Source organism: Camelina sativa, chromosome 11 (genome assembly GCF_000633955.1).
Source record: "Camelina sativa cultivar DH55 chromosome 11, Cs, whole genome shotgun sequence".
Taxonomy (NCBI): Eukaryota; Viridiplantae; Streptophyta; class Magnoliopsida; order Brassicales; family Brassicaceae; genus Camelina; species Camelina sativa.
In genome coordinates this window covers 43,336,684-43,357,207 of record NC_025695.1, presented here as the reverse complement: position 1 = coordinate 43,357,207, position 20,524 = coordinate 43,336,684, and the positions used below count along the sequence as shown (strand labels likewise).

At 45.3% G+C, this 20,524-nt stretch overlaps 1 protein-coding gene across 1 annotated transcript; it reads left to right on the top strand.

Moving 5' to 3' along the window:
• On the top strand, positions 4,655-5,071 carry LOC104728923. Its single transcript, XM_010447835.1, has one exon. It carries the CDS (start codon positions 4,655-4,657, stop codon positions 5,069-5,071), a length of 417 nt encoding a protein of 138 aa, XP_010446137.1.

The following is a 20,524-nucleotide window of genomic DNA, read 5'->3' as shown; positions in this document are numbered from 1 at the left end:
AAAGTTAATGACAAAGTTGATAGGACCAGCACAATGCAGTTTTATTCCAGGGCGTCTTAGCACAGACAACATAGTTATTGTCCAGGAGGCGGTTCATTCAATGAAAAGGAAGAAAGGGAGGAAGGGTTGGATGCTCCTAAAACTTGATTTGGAAAAGGCGTATGATCGTATTCAGTGGGATTCCTACAGGATACTTTAGTAGCTGCTGGTTTATCGGATAAGTGGGTTCATTGGATCATGCAGGGTGTTACGGGTCCATCGATGAATATCTTATGGAATGGTCAAAAAACAGAAGCTTTTCAACCTTTGCGGGGATTGAAACAGGGGGACCCGTTATCTCCGTACTTGTTTGTGCTTTTCTTGAGCGTTTATGTCATCAGATCGATTGTTCAGTTGGTAGGAAGGAGTGGAAGCCTATTCGCCTTTCTCAGGGAAGTCCCTTGCTTTCACATGTTTGTTTTGCAGATGATTTAATTTTATTTGCTGAAGCATCTGTGTCTCAAATACGTGTTATCCGACGGATCCTAGAATGGTTTTGTGTTGCCTCGGGACAAAATGTGAGCCTTGAGAAGTCAAAAATATTTTTCGCCAAGATTGTGTTTAGGGACTTGGGGAAACTTATCAGTGATGAGAGTGGTATTAGTCTACACAAGATTTAGGTAAATATCTGGGAATGCCTATATTACTGAAGAGGTTAAAAAAGGAGACATTTGGGGAAGTATTAGCGAGAGTCTCCTCGAAATTGGCTGGTTGGAAAGGAAAATGTTTGAGTCTCGCAGGCCGTCTTACACTCACTAAAGCTGTGCTTTCGTCTGTTCCGGTGCATACTATGTGTGTTATCTCGATGCCACAAAGCTTGTTGAAAGAGTTGGATAAAGTGTCGAGAACGTTCTTATGGGGTAGCACGGGTGATAAGAAGAAGCAACACTTGGTTTCTTGGAAGAGAGTCTGTCTCCCGAAGAAACAAGGCGATCTTGGGATTCGACAGGCTGCAGAAATGAATAAAGCCTTGCTGGCTAAGTTGGATTGGAGACTTCTTCATGACTCTGTCAGTTTGTGGGCCCATGTGCTAAGAAGCAAGTATAAGGTGGGTGATATGCATAATGTGCAATGGTTATCACCTAAAAATACTTGGTCATCGACGTGGCGGAGTGTAGCTCGAAGTATTAGGGAGGTAATCAGTTTGGGCCATTGTTGGGTGCTTGGGAATGGTAGTACTGTTTGTTTTTGGCAGGAGAAGTGGCTCACACGAAAGCCTCTCTGTGATGGGGTGCTTGATTCTTTACCTGCGGAGTGTTTGAGTGTACTAGTACAAGATATATGGCGTGATGGTACTGGGTGGAACCTGGGAGGAATGTCTGCTTATGTTAATGAGGACACTAGACTACGACTAGGAGCCATTGTGGTAGACAGGGTTACAGGTGCGACAGATCGCTTGTCGTGGGGAGAGAGTTCAGACGGGGTCCTTTACTGTCACGTCGGCGTATGAACTACTCACGCGGAATACAATACCATCACCTGATATGCCTGCTTTTTGGTCTCGTGTGTGGAGTGTGTCGGTACCGACACGGGTTAATGTTTTTCTGTGGCTTGTGGGGAATCAAGCGATAATGAAAAATGCGGAACGGTTTAGACGACATCTTGCGGATTCAACCTTATGCCAAGTTTGTAAAGGTGGGGAAGAGACCATAATCCACATTTTACGTGATTGTCCAGCAATGGAGGGGGTATGGAGGAGGTTAGTTCCTTTGCGAAGACAAACTCGATTTTTTGGGACATCTTTATTGGAATGGTTGTATGAGAATTTGAATAGTGATTGATCACCACTGTTTGCTATATCAGTATGGTGGGGTTGGAAGTGAAGATGCAGGAATGTGTTTGGTGTCAATGGGAGGTGTCGTGATCGGGTGCAGTTCTTGAAAGATTTGGCAAAGGAGGCAACATCAGCGTTTTTGAAGAACAAAGGTACAACACATAAACCGGTAAGGGAAGAGCGCATGATAGCTTGGACACCACCGCGAGAAGGTTGGCTGAAACTGAACACAGATGGGGCTTCACAGGGTTATACGAGTTTGGCTTATGCTGCTGGGGTATTACGTGATGTGTCAGGGAATTGGTTAGGTGGTTTTGCAGTGAACATAGGGATATGCTCGACTGTTCTAGCAGAGTTGTGGGGAGTGTACTACGGTCTTCATTTTGCATGGGGTAAGCGTGTGACGCGTTTAGAAATAGAGGTTGATTCAGAAGTGGTGGTCGGGTTTCTTCAGACAGGGATTAGTGATTCGCATCCTCTGTCGTTCCTGGTACGTCTATGCCATGGCTTTATAACAAGGGACTGGTGTGTCCGTATTTCGCATGTGTATAGAGAGTGTTGGTGCAGGAATTGGCACCCCCAACATACCGGTCTAAACCAACAAGGAAACCGATTGACTAAACCGGGAGTTCGCTCATAGAGATGGTTTGGCCTTTGAATGAAGGCCCAATAGCTTGAAGAAGCCCAGCTCAAGAGCAAGAAACCGACTTCGAGTTTGCCCGACGGTCGACCTAGCAAGAAACAAGCAACTTTCCAAATCATGAGTCAACTCATTAGGAAAGTAATTATATTTTGTAATCTATGACAAAGTATAAATAGAAGGATCTTCCACATTGTAAGATCATCCAGCAATTAATACAAAAAACCCTTAATTCTTCATTGTTCTTGAGCAAAACCCTAGCTTGTTTCTCAAGAGATCTAAATCCCCTTTCAATTTCTAGTTTTAATTCGATTCTACGAGAGAAGGATTATTGAATTTGTTTCCCCCTTCAAACAAATTCATTGTGTGAAACTCAGTTTCTACAATTGGCGCCGTCTGTGGGGAGGTTAAGTTCTCAAATCACTTCTCTCTTAGATTCTATTGAAACTCATCAAGCAAGAAAGACCATGTCTCCAGCATCCGACAACGGTGTCACCAACGCGACCGCTCCACAACAGGACAACCCGGTCACCGGAGCCACCAATTCGCAGGATGTCACCACCGATCCACCTACCGACTCGCCTGCCACGCTTGTCTACATATGATGCCACCTCGGCACGTCGGAAGATCCAGCAGACGACTCAACGGTACACTCCGTCGGGGTGGAGGATGTCGAACCACACCGTCACGGAACCCAGGGGCCTGACAGAGAACTACCCGTTGATGGATATGTTGCTAGACAGACTGCGTCCGCGCAAATCGTGCCCCCTCCCCAGCTCGTCTCTATGGACAACCTCTGTCATGTCTTCGGAACGATCTCCAAAGATCTCTTCCAGGCGATATCCGATACGAACCGACGGTTGGACGCAATAGCACGAAGCGCGCCCCTTCCACTTCAGCAAAACATCGTGCCACCGCCAGCAGTCCGAAGAAATGGTCCCCTAAACCGACAGCTGTTTAACGATTCGCCACCCTCAGCCTTCCGATCTCAAAACCAGTACGCACTCTCGGTGCTTGCTTTGGGGGTGCAACCCACATCGGGCAATCCTCTCAGGGAGATCAATTTCCTTCTCCCTATCCTGAATTGGAAGAGATCCACCTCAAAATCTGGGACATGGGATCCCTCCTCCACCGGGCTGTGAGCACGGCTCCGGAGATCGATAGGATGTTTGAAGCCACGCAGCAGACCCCGTTTACCAAACGAATCCTAGAGACCTATGTTCCGGCCGTAAAACTAAGGCTTCCGACCTACGAAGGGACGAAGGATCCAGTGCATCACATGACCTCGTTCATGGCTACGGTATCCAAAGCCACACTCACCGAGGATCAGAAGGACGCTGGCCAGTGTCAGCTTTTCGTCGAGAGTTTAATAGGGAATGCGTTAACTTGGTTATCCTGACTCCCGGGGAACTCGATCGACAGTTTTGCTCAGTTGTCAACAGCTTTCCTACGGAACTATCAGGTCTTCATAAAACGCGGTATTTCAAGCGCCGAACTATTGGAGATAGTTCAGGAACCCGGTGAACCTCTGCGACAATATCTTACCAGATTCAAGGAAAAGTATGCTAGCGTCTCGGTCACCGAGGATGATGGATTCCTTTAGTCAGCATTTCATCAGGGGTTTCGTTTTGCATACGTCGAAGAAGATGAAGAGAAACGGATCACGACCCAAGAGATCCTAAGCATGGAGTAGCTAGTGCGATTTCCGATACACAAGCGGAACTGTATTGTGATTTTCACATGTTCGGAGGCCATTCCACAGCCGAGTGTAAACATCTGTCCAACTATCTATATGAAAAGTACCTATCCGGCAAGATCAAAGCTGTCTATCAGCCTAAAGCCTTCCGCGGTGGTCGTGGAGGAAGAGGTCGCAGGGGCAGATCCGGACGATCCAACCCTGGGCGAGGTCAGAAGGGCAATAATCCCCCAAATAACATGCCAAGCGAGCAGCAACACCCTCCTCCTATCGCGCAACAGAACAATCCAGCGCTAGTGGAAAGACTCCTGGGACCGCCGAAGCGCCAAAAGGGGGAGCAAACTGAACAAACCCCATCCCGGGGTCGCATCTCCATGATTATCGGTCAGACCCTAAAGAAGCAAGCGCGATCTCCGAGGAAGAGCGGCTTAGTGCCGACCCCACCACTAAGGACACTAAAGGAATCCATCATCCTCATAACGACCCCCTGGTCGTGGAAGTTACGATGGGCGAGTTTGACGTGGAGCGAGTCTTATGGGATACCGACAGCACGATCAACGTTCTATTCTGGCAGACATTAGAGAAAATGGGCGTGACACCGGAGCAAATCAAACCAGAGTCCAGGACGCTGACCGGATACGACGGTGTGGCCAAAATGTCAATGGGCGATGTGAAGTTGCAAGTCCGCGCTGGCGGAGTGACGCGCAAGACCATGTTCGTGGTCATAGATGTACCGCCAATTTACAACGCCATTTTGGGTTCTCCCTGGATTTACTCGATGCGGCCAGTACCGTCCACTTATCACCTCTGCGTTAAATTTCTGACTGCCACTGGGATTTACACGCTCTATGGCGATCAAAAGATGGCCAGAACCTGCTCTGTTCTCGAGAAAAAGCAACAGCGGAAAGAGGACGCCGCATAGCAATTACAAAGCGGGGATCACCTAGTCGATCCTTCCCGGACGGTTGGAATTGGGGCCGAACTTGAAGATCGGATCAAGACCGAACTGATAACGTTTCTAAGATCCAGATCCTCGACGTTCGCCTGGTCCACTAAGGACATGGTCGATATCGATCCCTCGGTAACTTGCCATAAACTGAACGTTGACCCCACTTTCAAACCAGTCCGACAAAAGCGCCGACGTCTCGGATCTGATCGGGCGAAGGCGGAGCAAGACGAAGTCAAGCGACTTCTTAAAGCCGATCAGATATTGGAAGTACAATACCCTGATTGGGTGGCGAACCCGGTGGTGGTCAAGAAAAAGAACGGCAAATGGAGAGTCTGCGTTGATTTCACTGACTTCAACAAGCCATGTCCCAAGGATTGTTTCCCTTAACCTCACATCGATCGACTCGTAGAAGCTACCGCGGGGAACCAGCTACTCTCGTTCATGGATGCATTCTCCGGATACAATCAAATCGCCATGAGTCCAGCCGATCGCGAGAAGACCGCATTCATCACGGATAGAGGAACTTACTGCTAGAAAGTGATGCCGTTTGGGCTGAAGAACGCGGGGGCGACTTATCAGCGCCTGGTTAATATGATATTCGCCGACTTGTTAGGAAAGACGATGGAAGTCTACATCGACGACATGCTAGTCAATCCCTGATAGCGGAACAACATATCCAGCACCTTGCCGAATGTTTTGACATCCTGGATCGATTCCAGATGAAGCTAAACCCAACCAAGTGCACATTCGGTGTAACCTCGAGGGAGTTCCTGGGATATCCGAAGCAAACCAAAGCAGTACTGGGACTCCCATCTCTGACCAATAAGCGAGAGGTACAACGCTTAACAGGTCGGATAGCCTCGTTAAATCGGTTCATAGCCCGATCAACGGACAAATGTCTCCCATTCTACCAACTCCTCCGGGGTAATAAAGATTTTCACTGCGACGACGCCTGCAAGATCGCCTTCGGACAACTCAAAGAGTACTTCACCAGTCAGCCGGTACTCGTCAAGCCTGAAGAGGGGGAGACACTATATCTCTACGTCTCTGTCTCCAGTTCGGCAGTTAGTGGGGTGCTGGTCCGGGACGACCTTGGAAAAGTTGGCTCTTGCCTTGAATTCGGGCCTAATGATTAATCAAGAAGCGATGGGAACGATGGAACCCATGAATATAGAGGATTCTATTATCGCCGCTCGGAAGCTCCGGCCTTATTTCCAGTCGCACTCTATCGTTGTCTACACCGACCAACCACTCCGGATTGTTCTTCACAGCCCTCTTCAATCCGGGCGAATTGCAAAATGGGCGATCGAGTTGAGCGAGTACGATATCGAATTTCATTCTCGTCCGAGCCTAAAGTCATTGGTCCTAGCGGACTTCATCATGGAGCTATCTCCCAAACTCGAAGAAACCATGCCCAAGGAGGAACCTTGGACATTGTTCATTGACGGTTCTACATCCAATCAGGCGTCCGGCGTCGGGAGCATTCTCAGATCGCCAAGAGGCGAAGTCCTCGAGCAGGCTCTCAGGCTCGGCTTCAAGGCATCAAACAATGAAACTGACTATGAGGCCGTCCTGGCCAGACAGAGGTTGGCACGAGGACTTGGGGTAACAAGCATCCAAGTTTTCTGCGATTCACAGCTCGTGGTTAGCCAATTCAGTGGAGAATACGACGCTAATAATGAGCGCATGGGGGCATATCGCCAGTTACTCTGAACTCTTTCGGAGCAGTTCGCTTCATTCGAATTAATCAAGGTTCCGAGGAGCGAAAACGCGTCGGCAGACGCTCTCGCCGCTCTGGCGAATTGTTCCGATCCTGGTTTGCGATGACAAGTCCTGATCGAATGCATCGAAACGCCTAGCATCGATCATGCCAGTCTGATTCTCGCCATCCATGACGATATAGAACCAATGGAAGTCGATGATCCAACTCAAAGCTCGGCGGATCAAAACGTACGTCGCGGATGGCAGGGTTCCAGAAGATCGTTGGCAAGCTCGACGGTTAAGAGCCCGATGTGCACATTACGTCATGTTAAGGGACAACATTTTTCGACGCAGTTCTTCTGGAGCTTTACTCACTTACGTCGACCAAGAAGAGGCGGATCGAATAATGATGGAAGTCCACGAAGGTAACGGTGGCAACCATTATTGGCCAACTATGGTCGCTGATTGCGAAGCGTTCTCGGCGAAGTGTGAAGCTTGCCAACGACATTGACCGATGAAACATGTTCCACCCGAATTGCTAAGCACGATTACCGCGCCATATCCTTTCATGCGCTGGGCAATGGACCTTGTCGGTCCACTGCCTATGTCAAAGTCAAAGCGCTTCTTGTTGGTCTTAACCGACTATTTCACCAAGTGGGTGGAGGCTGAATCATTCACAAGGTACAATCGCTGGATGTGACCAACTTTATTTGGAAGAACATCATTTGTCGCCATGGACTCCCATATGAGATCGTCACCGACAACGGAACACAGTTCACCTCGCTGATCACCCGACGTTTTCTCAGCAAATGGCATATTCGTTTGAGCACTTCGACTCCCTGATATCCTCAGGGGAACGGTTAAGCCGAAGCCACAAACAAGACCATAATAGATGGGCTGAAGAAACGCCTGGGACGAAGAAAAGGAGCTTGGGTAGATCAACTCGATGGCGTACTATGGTCTTACCGGACTACCCCGAGGTGAGCTACGAGGCAGTGTCCTTTCTCGTTAGCTTATGGCAACGAGGCATTGGCTCTAGCCGAGGCTGGTGTGCCAACACTTCGCCGTACTATGTTAGTTGACGACTCTGGGCTTAACGGCAACATGATGCTCGATCATATCGACTTTGCCGAAGAGTTTCGCGATCAAGCTTTGGTCCGAATCCAGAACTATCAGAATGCTGCGGCCAAGTACTACAACAAAGTTGTCCGTCAGCGACGTTTCAATAAGGGCGACCTAGTACTACGCAAGGTTTACGAGAATACTAAGAATAGAAACGCCGGTAAACTCGGCGCCCGTTGGGAGAGACCATATCTCATCTCCAAAGCAGTTCGCCCCGAAGTCTATGAGCTCTCGACAAGGGAGGGTACGCAGGTTAAAATTTTTTGGAATTACTAGGTCGTTTGTCCGATCCCGATTTCGAAAGTGCTTGTACTATGAACTACGACTGGCTTGATCCCAACTTTAGGTATGTAGGCAGCCCTGATCTTTTTGTTAATAAAATAATAAAATTTCTTTTCACCAAAAGATAAATCTTTATTCATTTCAAGATAAGTACAAAGTCAATTCGACGTATCACTTAAGGTGAGCCCTGCTGCGATCTTTCGAGTATCTGTCTTAAGACGTTTCAGCATAGGCCATAGTAGCTGAAGTCCTGTTTTATCGCACTCATCAAGATGGCTTATGGCTCTTTTTCTCTTCGCCTTCAAGGTGGCGACCTCAGCTTCCAGTACAGCTAAATGATCATCAATCTCATTCTTCTTCATGCGATGGTAGTAAAGTTTATGGCATTTCTCTCAATGCACGAATTCGATCTACACACCAAAATCTTACGTTAGCATTAGCACTTAGTTGGGAATTATGCAAGTAAAGTTCGAAAGTGTTACCTGGCGAACAAAGGCGTGAGCTGCAGCTGCCTCTACATTGTTGGCACGTTTGTTCATGAAGAACAGTTTCACTTTGGAGGGAATGAATTCGCCGCTCAGGGAGTAGCTCGGCTCGCTTGGCGAAGAGTTCGCCGAATAATAGCATTCACTACAATACTCGACCAAGCACGACGGCATATCCGCCACCCTGCCCAGTCCATTCTCAATCCAAAATCTTGGATGAGATTCAAACAGCTTAAGTATAAGTAGCAATTCGTTATGCGACTGTTCTGCCACGGTGAGCCGACTGCGGTATACGGTATGGCGTTCCTCGATGCGAGAAAGGAAGGTCTCTAGGTCCGACCTCGCCTCCGGTTTAACGAGAAACATCAGCATCCACGGAACCAGGATGTTTGGATAATAGGGCATCCCCCTTTCAATAGCCTCTGAGTTTGAGAACGTTGGGACATCATGTCCAACTTCAACCTCGGGATTGCTACTTCCTACAGAGCTTGGCATCCTGAGACCTCTTTCTCTGGTAAGATTAATGATCAATTGAGGGGATGGACTTTGTATATTTATACAAACCCCAGACGAATGTTTTCCAATTGTGAAATTGGAATATTAACATTTCTCTACGGCGAGATCTCTTCCTAAAGTATAAAGGAAATATTCCGTAAAAGAGGAAAGTTAACAAAAGGAAACCGGACACAAAAGAGGAAAGTTTACAGGGTTTTTAATATAAATGACAAACAACAAAGAAGATTCATTACATCAAGCTTCCGGGAGATCGGAAAGGTCAGCTTGAAAAACATCAGCGTTGGATCCGTGCAGATATCTGACGCAATCAGGAGCTACTGTCCCAGGATGAAGGAGTCCGAATCCAAGCTAATCTGGCGACATGTTGAGATCGCCTTCAGTTAACTCAATGATGTCCAAGGCTTCGACGGCCTCAAACGCCTTTTTCGTCTATCCTCAATTTCGGCGATCAGGTCATCGGGGATGGTCACACCCTTCCCAAGCAAATACTTCACGGTTTGATCGACTCCGTGAGCTTGGTTAAGCACATCCTTCTTTGGGCGAGCTACCTCTTCCTGTTCGACCAGATACGCTTTCACCCTGTCTAGTCGAGTTTGGGCCTTTTTGGCAGTTTGCTCCACTTTTGCCAAACGATCTCGACGAAGTCGGCTCACTTCGGACTCAAGCTTCGATCTCAACTCGTCGCACTCCAGCTGCAGTTCGGATTTCTCTCCTTTGGATGTGGAGATACGGGACTCCAGGTCAGATATCTGCCGTCTAGACTGTGCAAGATCTTCATCTTTTCCGGCGATAACGACTTCCAGCTCCTGGATTTTGACATCTTTGGCCCTGTCGGTCGTCTGGATTTGTTCCATACATTCTTTCATTTTTTCCAGCTCGAACCCAAACGTCGATAGCGACTTGAGTCGTCTATTGTAAAGCTGGGTGAGTGCGTTGATACGAGTGGCTGTCTGTGAATACGAAAAGAAGATATCAGTCGCAAATTATCAAAAGAAAATGATAAAGTAGAGCGCCAGGGAAAATGATGCAAACCATGAGGTGCGATTGGGCGACATCGAGGAATGCCTGCTCGAAGTCCAGCTTGTCTGTTTCGAGAAGAATCCGAGAAGGGGTATCACGAGAAGTAGCTCGGTTTGTGATCAAAGGGGTATCGCCGAAATAGTCGAAGGCAAACTGATCACTTCGGTCATCCCTCCTCTTAACACGGAACCGATCGGCGGGTTCAAGACAAGCATCTTCAGCCGAACGCTTGTGAGTGACCTTGGGAAGTGAACCAGTAGCAGAATCTTCGCGGATCTCTCTTTCGGTCCCTTTCTTCTTCTTCTTTTTCTTCTTCTTCTTCTCACAAGTCTCCAACTCGTGAGCAGCTTGGGCAACCTCTTCCGGATTTTCTTCAAATTCTTTAATCTCAACAAACTCCTCTCCGATCTGCTTAGGTGCTGGGTCAGGTCTGTTCTCAGTCAAAGGGATCGGATTGTCGATTGGAAGAGCATCGCCAAGAACGATGGATGTTCCGACAGACCTTGACACCTAGCGAACTTGCGAAACTCGGAAAGTTTGTTCTAGCTTTGCCCATAGCTTGCTCGACGCGGATACGGGAGATCAAACTCCACTCTTGATTAGAACCAGAGAATAAGGCTTCTTTAACCGCAGTATATCCGGGGGCTAATCTGGTTGGACAAATGGGGCGATCTGTAAACAAAAAATGGAAAGTTAAAACCCAGTTAGAAATGATGTGATCAGCTCGGACAAATCGAAAGATGTAAAATCTACCGGGTATATCGTTCCACACTCTTTGTGTCCCGCTCAGTCGATCTTCGAATGAATATTGGTCAACTCGGACAAAGAAATAACTATCGGGGAGAAAGTTGTGTTGCGGCTTCATGTTCACCGTCCAGAATCCTTTGACTTTTGACGCTTTGAAATTGGTCAGGTGTTCGAAGCATTGAACTCCAATCTCAACCCCGACCTCTGCTGCAATAGTAAGAGCAGCGGTGAAGTTACAGATACTGCCAGGGGCGAGCTGGCAAATCGTTAATCGATGTCGATGAGCATATAAAGTTAGCAGTTTCGGAAGCGGGAAAAATAGGCGGCAATCGTTAAAATAGTCTTTGTAGAGACAAATATACCCTTTTGGAGGAGTCCAAGGGCGCTGATCGTCACGAGGGATTATAATAGTTACGCCGCAACCACCCAGAACACAAGAATTTAATGTTGCATTCACCGAACTGATGGAGCTCCAAGTTTTCTCACCACCGATTTGACCTTTGTGGTCTAACGCTGGTGGAAGATCCACAAACATAACCCGTGAGGTACGAAACGATCTTCCTCGTTTGAGGTAAAGGAACTGAGCTAGCAGCACAAAGACCATGCTAGTATCCGCAGCATCTCCTACTAGTAGTGTATCATCCCTAGAATTGTCTAATACTCCACTCAAGGCAATGTCTAGCAGCTGGAGCTCATGGTCATTCACATTCCCAGACTCCTTTCTAGCAAAAAGAGTGTAGGCGAGGGACTTGTGAAAATACCTCAAAACGGGGCTCCTTATTTGAGCTGATTTGGAGCTTGTAGACTTGTAAGGAAGCTTGTCGCCTATTGTCAGCCATAGGGACTTCATCTCCTCTTTGCTCACCTCCATGCTTTCTCCACTCCTAGCCTTGAAACCATACAGCTTCTCCATCTCCTTGTAGGTAAGCCGGTACTCCTTGTTCCGCACAAAGAAAGTGATGAACCCGATCTTGCCATCGGGTAGTAGGGTCGGGTGGTCTTCAAAATAGTGTAACCGCAGCGTGGAGAGGAAATGTATTGTCTCCTCCTCATAAGCCTCGAGGTTGGCTCGCATCATCTTGCCCATGTGGCACATGTCGAACAGGAACTCGACGTCTCTAGCGATGCCCAACTGCTTCATCGTTTCACGATGAGGGTAGCGGGTACCAATAAAGTTCATCTTGCGGAAGACCTTGAAGAGCTTGGTCGGGGTTTCCACCTCTTTCTGCTTTAGCCTCCGCGAAGCCTGGTGTGTGCGTTCTCTTTGCTCCTCCTCTCGGTCACGACTCTCCTCCTATGAATCTCGATCTTCTTCTTCTCAGCCCTTTCAGAGGCTGGTCTCTTCCCTCTCGCAACGACAGCTCTGCTTCTTAACCGCGAGGTTTGGATCTCCTCTGGCTCTCCTCCACCAGCGTCAGAGTCGACCTCCATGGGGTCGGTAACAGTTCTCTCAGACGTAGACATGTCCCTACGTCGAGGAGATCGGCGAACAGCAACAGCTACAGGATCGGGACAGAGAACACTGGTTGCTCGAGCACCGGATCGGGTGATAGATCGGGTTGAGCATCGGGTTGGAGAGGCGAAACATCCAACCAGCGGTCGGGAATGCGGAATGCCTCCTCTTCCTCGGGATTCTCGAGGTTCGACGGTCTCACCTCCGGTTCTAGTAGCGGCGGAGGTTGATCTTCTACCCTTTCTTTGGTAGGTTCTCATGTTTGGTTCCATTATCGAATCCTTGAGAAGAAAAGAAAAGCTAGACTTCGAGATCAATAGGGTTAGTTCCCAAAAAAATCAAAAATCACTCGAGTGTGAGAGAGAATAGAAAGTAAGAATACAAAAAGTTTTTTTTTAGGTTGAGAGACTTATCGGTTTGTGCTGCTGAGGGAGAAGGGTTCGAATCCTTTAAATAGAGTAGGGTTAGCAGTTTGGGCTTCACCGAGAGTGGGCTTGGTTTGTGGAATTCAGACTCCACACACCACTCGATGGGGAACACGACCAGGTGCGTCTGGTACGGTGTCGGGTAGGGCCTCGGGTCCTCAAATTTCCTTTTTCACCCTTTTTTTTTTTTAATAAATGTAAATATGCAAAAGTAGAAAATAAGATAAAATAGATAAATAAGAATTAAGACAAAATAAAGGATACATGTGGGACTTCCTCCAAAGTGAGCTTGTTTTAAGTCCCTAAGCTTGACTCTTCATGCTCTTCAAACATGGGAATTAGGAGGGAGAGGTTCTGGAATCCTCTCCACTGTAGCAGGCTGATTCAATGGATTCTCCAAGGCTTGTCCGGGTTTCACAGCAAATATGGTGTTGACTTCTTCCAAATGTTTGACTTTTCTATGTTTTGTCTTAGTGGAAAAAGCTTGACCATCAATGGTTGGCCTCTTAATTCCCTTCTTGACATCAAACTCCATCTTGAAGTGCTCCCCATGCTCAATTCTGATCTTGCCTTGCTTCACCTCAATTACTGCACCTATTGTTGCCAAGAATGGTCTCCCTAGGATCAGTAGATCGTCTGGTTCCTTATCCATATCAAGGATCATGAAATCAGTGGGGACTTCCACCCTTCCAATCCTAAGAGGCAAATTTTCCATGATCCCAATTGGATGTCTGATTGTTCTATCAGATAGAACCAAATACAAACTACTCGGTTTAAAACTGCTAAAACCCAACTTGTTGGCAACTGACAGTGGCATGATGCTGACTGAAGCTCCTAGGTCGCACAAGCAATTCTTGAAAATCCGAAGTCCAATCGAGCATGGCAAAGTAAAAGAGCCAGGATCTTCCAATTTTTCCTCGATTCGCAGCTCAGGATCTAAACAAAGTCCACTCCTGAGAATCTCATACCCAATCTCCTTGACAGCCTCCTTAACCTCATTCTCCAGCCGAACTGCCTCCTTGGCGATTTCCTCTTGAAGTTCGTGTGGTGGCAAAAGCTTAGGAGGTGGAGCTTTTCGCTTGGCCATACGCTCTGCAAGCGCCTCCAGTTGGATGTCGAGGGCAGCATTGAATCTTTCCTCTAGCTCCCCTTCTGCTGCTACATGTAGTTGAGGTTGATCTGTCATGTTAACATCTACTCGATGTATCATCTGATCACCGTCATCGGGTAAGTTATCGGGTTCTGCCTCGGGTGGTTCTTCGATTTGTGATTCTTGAACTAGTGCCCGATCATCAACTCGATCAGTCTCCTCGGGTAAAGGCTCGTGTTCGTACTCGGATATGTAGTACTGATACTCATTCATCCCATAATGATCTGTAACCTCCCCATCTTGAACATCACTGTCCTCAGTGAGGTAGTCCTCAAAGTCATCATCAAGGAAAATTGCCTGGGCAGTGGCATAATCCTGTGAGATCTAAACAGCTTTACCTGGAAGCTGGTTGATCTTTGGAGCTGGTTGGTTGTTGTGGTGGCCTTCTAGGTACCTCAGTTTAGTATTGAGCGAATCGTACTTGGCAGTCAAGTCATTGTATCCAGAATCGATCTTGTTGCTCATCTCCGCAAAACGTTTGGCATTGTCCATAGCAGTGGATGCCTGATTTTGAATCATCTGCTGAATTAGGCCGCGTAGGTCAGCGTCTTGGGATTAGTGCTGCGTGCCTTGCTGTTGTTGGAATCCAGGTGGTGCAATGGGTTGGTGGTAATTTCCAGAATACTGCTGCTTAGGGGCATAGCCTTGGTTGTATTGAACAAAAGGTTTTTGCTGGACCTGGTTCCCTTGAACTGCTGATGGGTAGGTTTGGTCTTGAGGATTGGCAACATTCGGATTACGGTAGGACAGATTCGGATTCGGCTTGTAATTGTTGTACCCTTTGTTATAACCTCCTTGGTTGTTGATGTAGTTCACATCCTCTATTTGTAAATTCTCCCCATCTTGTTGTAAATACTGCTCTTCCTCTGATAATGCATGAACATGTTGTTGCTGGCTGAGTAGTTTATCGAGCTTGTCATTGAGGGCTTTTATGTCCCTCTTGTACTTGGCATCTTCCTCTCCTGTAGATCGCACAGTACGATCGTATTCCTCATTATAATGCCCATCAGATTGAGCCAAGTTCTCCACTAGGTCCCAACCTTCATCAACATCCTTGTTGAGGAAGTTACCATTGCTTGCAGTGTCCAGCAACATCCGTATCTTGGGACCACTCCTCTGTAAAGTGTACTCAGCAATGAAGCATTGCTGAAGCCGTGATGAGGGCATCTGGTGGTGTATCCCTTGAAACGTTCCCAAGCTTCACTGAACGTCTCACTGTTCTTCTGAACAAAGCTGGAAATATCATTTCGCAGCCTTGTGGTTCTGGAGTTGGAGAAGAATTTGGCCAGAAATGCCTTCTTGCATGCTTCCCAAGTGGTGATGGACTCCTTGGGGAGTGATTTTTCCCAGATGTGTGCTTTGTCTCCCACAGAGAATGAGAAAAGTCGGAGTTGGAATCCATCCTCACTAACTCCATTTATCTTAGTGAGGCTACAGAGCCTATCAAATTCATCCAGATGATCCAATGTTCTGGACAGCAGGTGGCACAATGACATTCCTTCGAGAAACATGACCAAGCAGGCAATTAAAATATGAAAGCTTCTAAGGATGGGGTAATCGAATGGAACTGATTCATTATTGTCAGTGAACCCCTTACTCATCTAATCTTTTAGGCTAAGTGAGTAAACCTCTAGCATTGGTTGATTCAAGCATTTCATCTACACCTCTCGGTGGTAAAACGCCCTAGATCTAATCTCACCTTCTCGGTTTGTTGACAACATTAAGAACACCAATCTAGAAGGGAATCTATTAAACATATACAATCAAACTAAGACATCCTAACCAATCAAGAACACAAAATTACTACACTACTCGGAATTCATTGCAAGAAAAACAAAAGCATATACGAATGAAAATTGCATTGTAATAAACGATAGAGTAGAGAATAAAGAGTACAAAGTAGAAATCTAAAGAAATGACAAAAAGATGTAAAAATCAATCCTAACAAAAAGTGAAAAGTGTTTTGAGTCGCTCAGTTCTCTCATAGAAGCTCTCGCTCTCTGGTTTGAGGGTCTGCGGCGTGCTCGGGCGAGAGGAAGAAGGGGGGGGGTTATATATGGAAACCCATTAACCCTAGCTTCCAGTCCTGCCCGAGGGTCTGCTCGATGGGGTGCACGAGGATGTGCTCGGGTTACTCTTCGGGTAGGTCTTCGGGTTGTTTTTCCTTCTCTCGGATCCTCCTCGATCGTGTTGGGGTTCGGACTGTTCTTCCAGCTCGATGGCTCCTTCGGGTACATGCTCATATTTCTCCTTGTTTCTCCCCATTTTAGGTTCTAAAGCACCTGTTTTCATCCAAAGTATGCAAATGCAAGACTGCAACACCCTAAATGGCCTAAAAGTGAATTTCTACAGTTAATGACCTAAAAATGCTAAGTTAAGGGTATAAACAATACAAAATATGGACAAAAAAGGATGCTAAAAATATATAAATTAGAGAGTTATCACTTGGTCATACATATCATAGTATAAAATTGTGATTTCAGTCCTAGGGTAAGAGGTTTCGATAGGTAACAATTGAGATCGCACAAGAAAAGAAAAAAAAAATAGAAAGTCAATCATTTTAAGAAAGCAGTCTGAACCTTGATCCAATATTGTGTATTCAGTTCAAATTTAATGTTGAGTGACCCTCAAAGGACTGATTTATTCCTAACAAAGCATGTAAGTGAAAGAAATCTAATATTTTAAATTTTGATAACCGTTTAGAATTCAACANTCCTTGTTTCTCCCCATTTTAGGTTCTAAAGCACCTGTTTTCATCCAAAGTATGCAAATGCAAGACTGCAACACCCTAAATGGCCTAAAAGTGAATTTCTACAGTTAATGACCTAAAAATGCTAAGTTAAGGGTATAAACAATACAAAATATGGACAAAAAAGGATGCTAAAAATATATAAATTAGAGAGTTATCACTTGGTCATACATATCATAGTATAAAATTGTGATTTCAGTCCTAGGGTAAGAGGTTTCGATAGGTAACAATTGAGATCGCACAAGAAAAGAAAAAAAAAATAGAAAGTCAATCATTTTAAGAAAGCAGTCTGAACCTTGATCCAATATTGTGTATTCAGTTCAAATTTAATGTTGAGTGACCCTCAAAGGACTGATTTATTCCTAACAAAGCATGTAAGTGAAAGAAATCTAATATTTTAAATTTTGATAACCGTTTAGAATTCAACAGTATATAATATAAAATTTAACTAGATCATATATATATATATATATATATCTTATATACTATTAAAAAATAACTGATGCATTTTCGAGGCGACTTAACTATGTTATGAGACATGCCTAAAATACCAACCCTAGCCATATTGGTTTAAGTTTGAAGAAAGCTTGAGGTGCAATCTAAGGCAAACCTAGTCCTTTTGAGAAAAAGAAGTTTGAGAAAAGGAAGCTTTAGGAAAATTGAAGTTTAAGAGTTATTTAAATTTGTATAGTTTCCTATTGGATTAGGTTTGTGTTATGAGTTTCTCTCTATATAAGAAGATGCAAGGATGTTGCATAGCTTATGAGTTTTAAGAGAGAAAAGAGAAATATTGTGAGAGCTTTAGTTTTGAGTAATTTTCTAGAGCAATAAAAGAAGAAGTCTTTTATAAACAACTTTTTTGTTTTCTTAAGTGCTTAAATTCAATAATTGGTATCAGAGCATTACTGAAGCTAAGCACGTTTGTTTACACCATGATATGAGCGAAATTGTTGTAGCCAAACCTAATGAAGGCGGTCCTTCGTCTATCCAATGTCCGATGCTCAACGCAACGAACTACACCGTCTGGTCTATGCGCATGAAGATTGCTCTTAAGGTGCATAAAGTATGGGAAGTTGTCGAACCAGGAAAAAAGGATGGAGAGAAGGACGATATGGCAAGAGCGCTACTCTTTCAATCCATACTAGAGGCTCTAATCTTGCAGGTCGGAGATCTTGACAATTCCAAAGCAATATGGGATGCGATAAAGGCAAGGCACGTTGGAGCTGATAGGGTGAAGGAAGCTCGCTTGCAAACCTTGATGGCAGAGTTTGATAGGATAAGGATGAAAGAAACAGACACCATCGATGTCTTCTCTGGCAAACTTTCGGAGCTATCTACAAAGTCTGCAGCTTTGGGTGTGAGTATTAAGGAGTCTAAACTTGTGAAAAAACTTCTTATGAGTTTGCCTCGTACGCGCTACATACAGATGATTGCTGCTTTAGAACAAGTTCTCGATCTCAATACAATAAGTTTTGAAGATATTATGGGACGACTAAAGGCATACGAAGAAAGGATTCGTGCTGAAGAAGATGAAGACCAAGCTAGTGATCAGGGAAAGCTCTTGTACGCCAATTCTGATACACAGTCGTATCATGACAATTTTGGTTTCGGAAGAGGACGAGGTCCGAGAGGACGGTTTTACGGACGAGGTAGAGGACGAGGGCGTTATGGTAACCAAGGTGGAGGCTACAGGCAAGACCGAGATAAGACGAAGATAACTTGCTACCGTTGTGACAAAACAGGGCATTATGTGTCGAATTGCCCTGATAGGCTGCTTAAACTTCAAGAAACACAGGAGATCGAAGAAGACAACACGAAGGAAGCTGAGGAACTAATGGTACATGAAGTTGTTTATCTTAACGAACAAAACGTTAAGCCAAACAATCTCGAAACTCAAACAGATGCGACCAATGTTTGGTACTTAGACAATGGGGCTAGCAACCATATGTCAGGAAACCGTTCCTATTTCTCAAAACTTGATGAGACAGTAACTGGAAAATTGAGGTTTGGAGATGACTCGAGGATAGACATCAAAGGGAAAGGGTCAATTTTTTTTTGTTAGCAAGAAGGGTGACAAGAAGATCCTAGCTGATGTCTATTACATACCAGAATTAAAGAGCAATATCATAAGTCTTGGTCAAGCAACAAAATCAGGATGTGAAATTAGGATGCAAGAGGACTCCCTAATGTTGTATGATCGGTATGGTAATCTGTTAGTAAAAGCTAATAGGTCTAAGAATCAGCTCTACAAAGTAGTCATGGAGGTTGTTGAGACTACAAGGTGTTTTCAACTAATGGAATTAAGTGATTCAACAAGGTGGCACGCACGGCTGGGACACATTAGTGTCGAAACCATGAAGTTGATGATGAAAAAGGAACTTGTTACTGGAATACCAAATATACTAGTTGAGAAAGAAACATGTGGTTCTTGTCTACTTGGAAAACAAACAAGGAAAGCCTTTCCCCAAGCAACTTCCTATCGTGCTTCCAAGGTACTCGAACTTGTTCATGGTGACTTATGTGGTCCTATTACACCATCTACGCCTGCTGGAAATAGATACATCTTTGTCTTAATCGATGATCATTCTCGATACATGTGGACATTACTTCTCAAGAGAAAGGGAGAAGCCTTTGAAAAATTCAAGAACTTCAAGAGACTAGTTGAACAAGGAACATGAGCGACCATTAGGACTTTCCGAACGGATAGAGGAGGAGAATTACTATCCAGTGATTCCAAGATTTTTGTGTAGAACATGGTATCGAAAGATATCTCACTGCGTCGTACACTCCCCAGCAAAATGGAGTCGTTGAACGCCGAAACAGAACACTGCTCGAGATGACAAAGAGTATGATGAAGCACATTATGGTGCCTAATTATCTCTGGGGGGAAGCAGTGAGACATGCCACCTATTTAATTAATCGCGTCGCAACAAGAGCTTTGGTTCTGCAGACTCCGTATGAAGCAATGAAAGGAAAAAAACCCAGCTTGGACCATCTACGCGTGTTCGGATGTCTCTGTTTCGCTAAAGCAGACACATCACAACTTAAGAAACTGGATAACAAATCTCGAATGTTGGTTCTTCTAGGAACGGAACCTGGATACAAAGCCTATCGACTTTTTGATCCATCAACGCAAAGGGTAGTAGTTAGTCGAGATGTCGTTTTTGATGAAACCAAGAGTTGGTCATGGAATAAAGCGGGAATGGAGACAAGTTGGGGTAATGAAATATTCAAGTTGAGCTTCGGTGAGTATCGTGGTCGTTTAGAATCAGAAGAAACAGAGCAAAACAGAGTAGTTGATGTCACGGACGAAGATGACGGCGATACTTTAGGAGAAGAAGGCTCATCTGGAATTAAAAGTTCGCCTCAAGAGTCGAAAGCAGAAGCAGAGGAGACCTCAAGAGAAGAAGAGGTCTAGATACGTCAACCACAGCTTCGAGTTTCGCTGAGATCTAAGACAAGGCCAAAATACTTGGATGATTATGTGTTATTGGTACAATCTGAAGTAGAGCGTTTACTGTTAGCAGCGAATGATGAGCCGTGGGATTTTAATGAAGCAAAGGAGTCGAAATTCTGGAGGGATGCGTGTGAAGAAGAACTCGCTTCGATAACAAAGAACAAAACTTGGAATTTAGTTGATCTCCCTCTCGAAGCTAAACCGATTGGATTGAAGTGGGTGTTTAAGATAAAAAGAAACTCCGATGGAAGCATCAACAAATATAAAGCGAGGTTAGTAGCTAAAGGTTATGTGCAATGACACGGTATTGACTTTGATG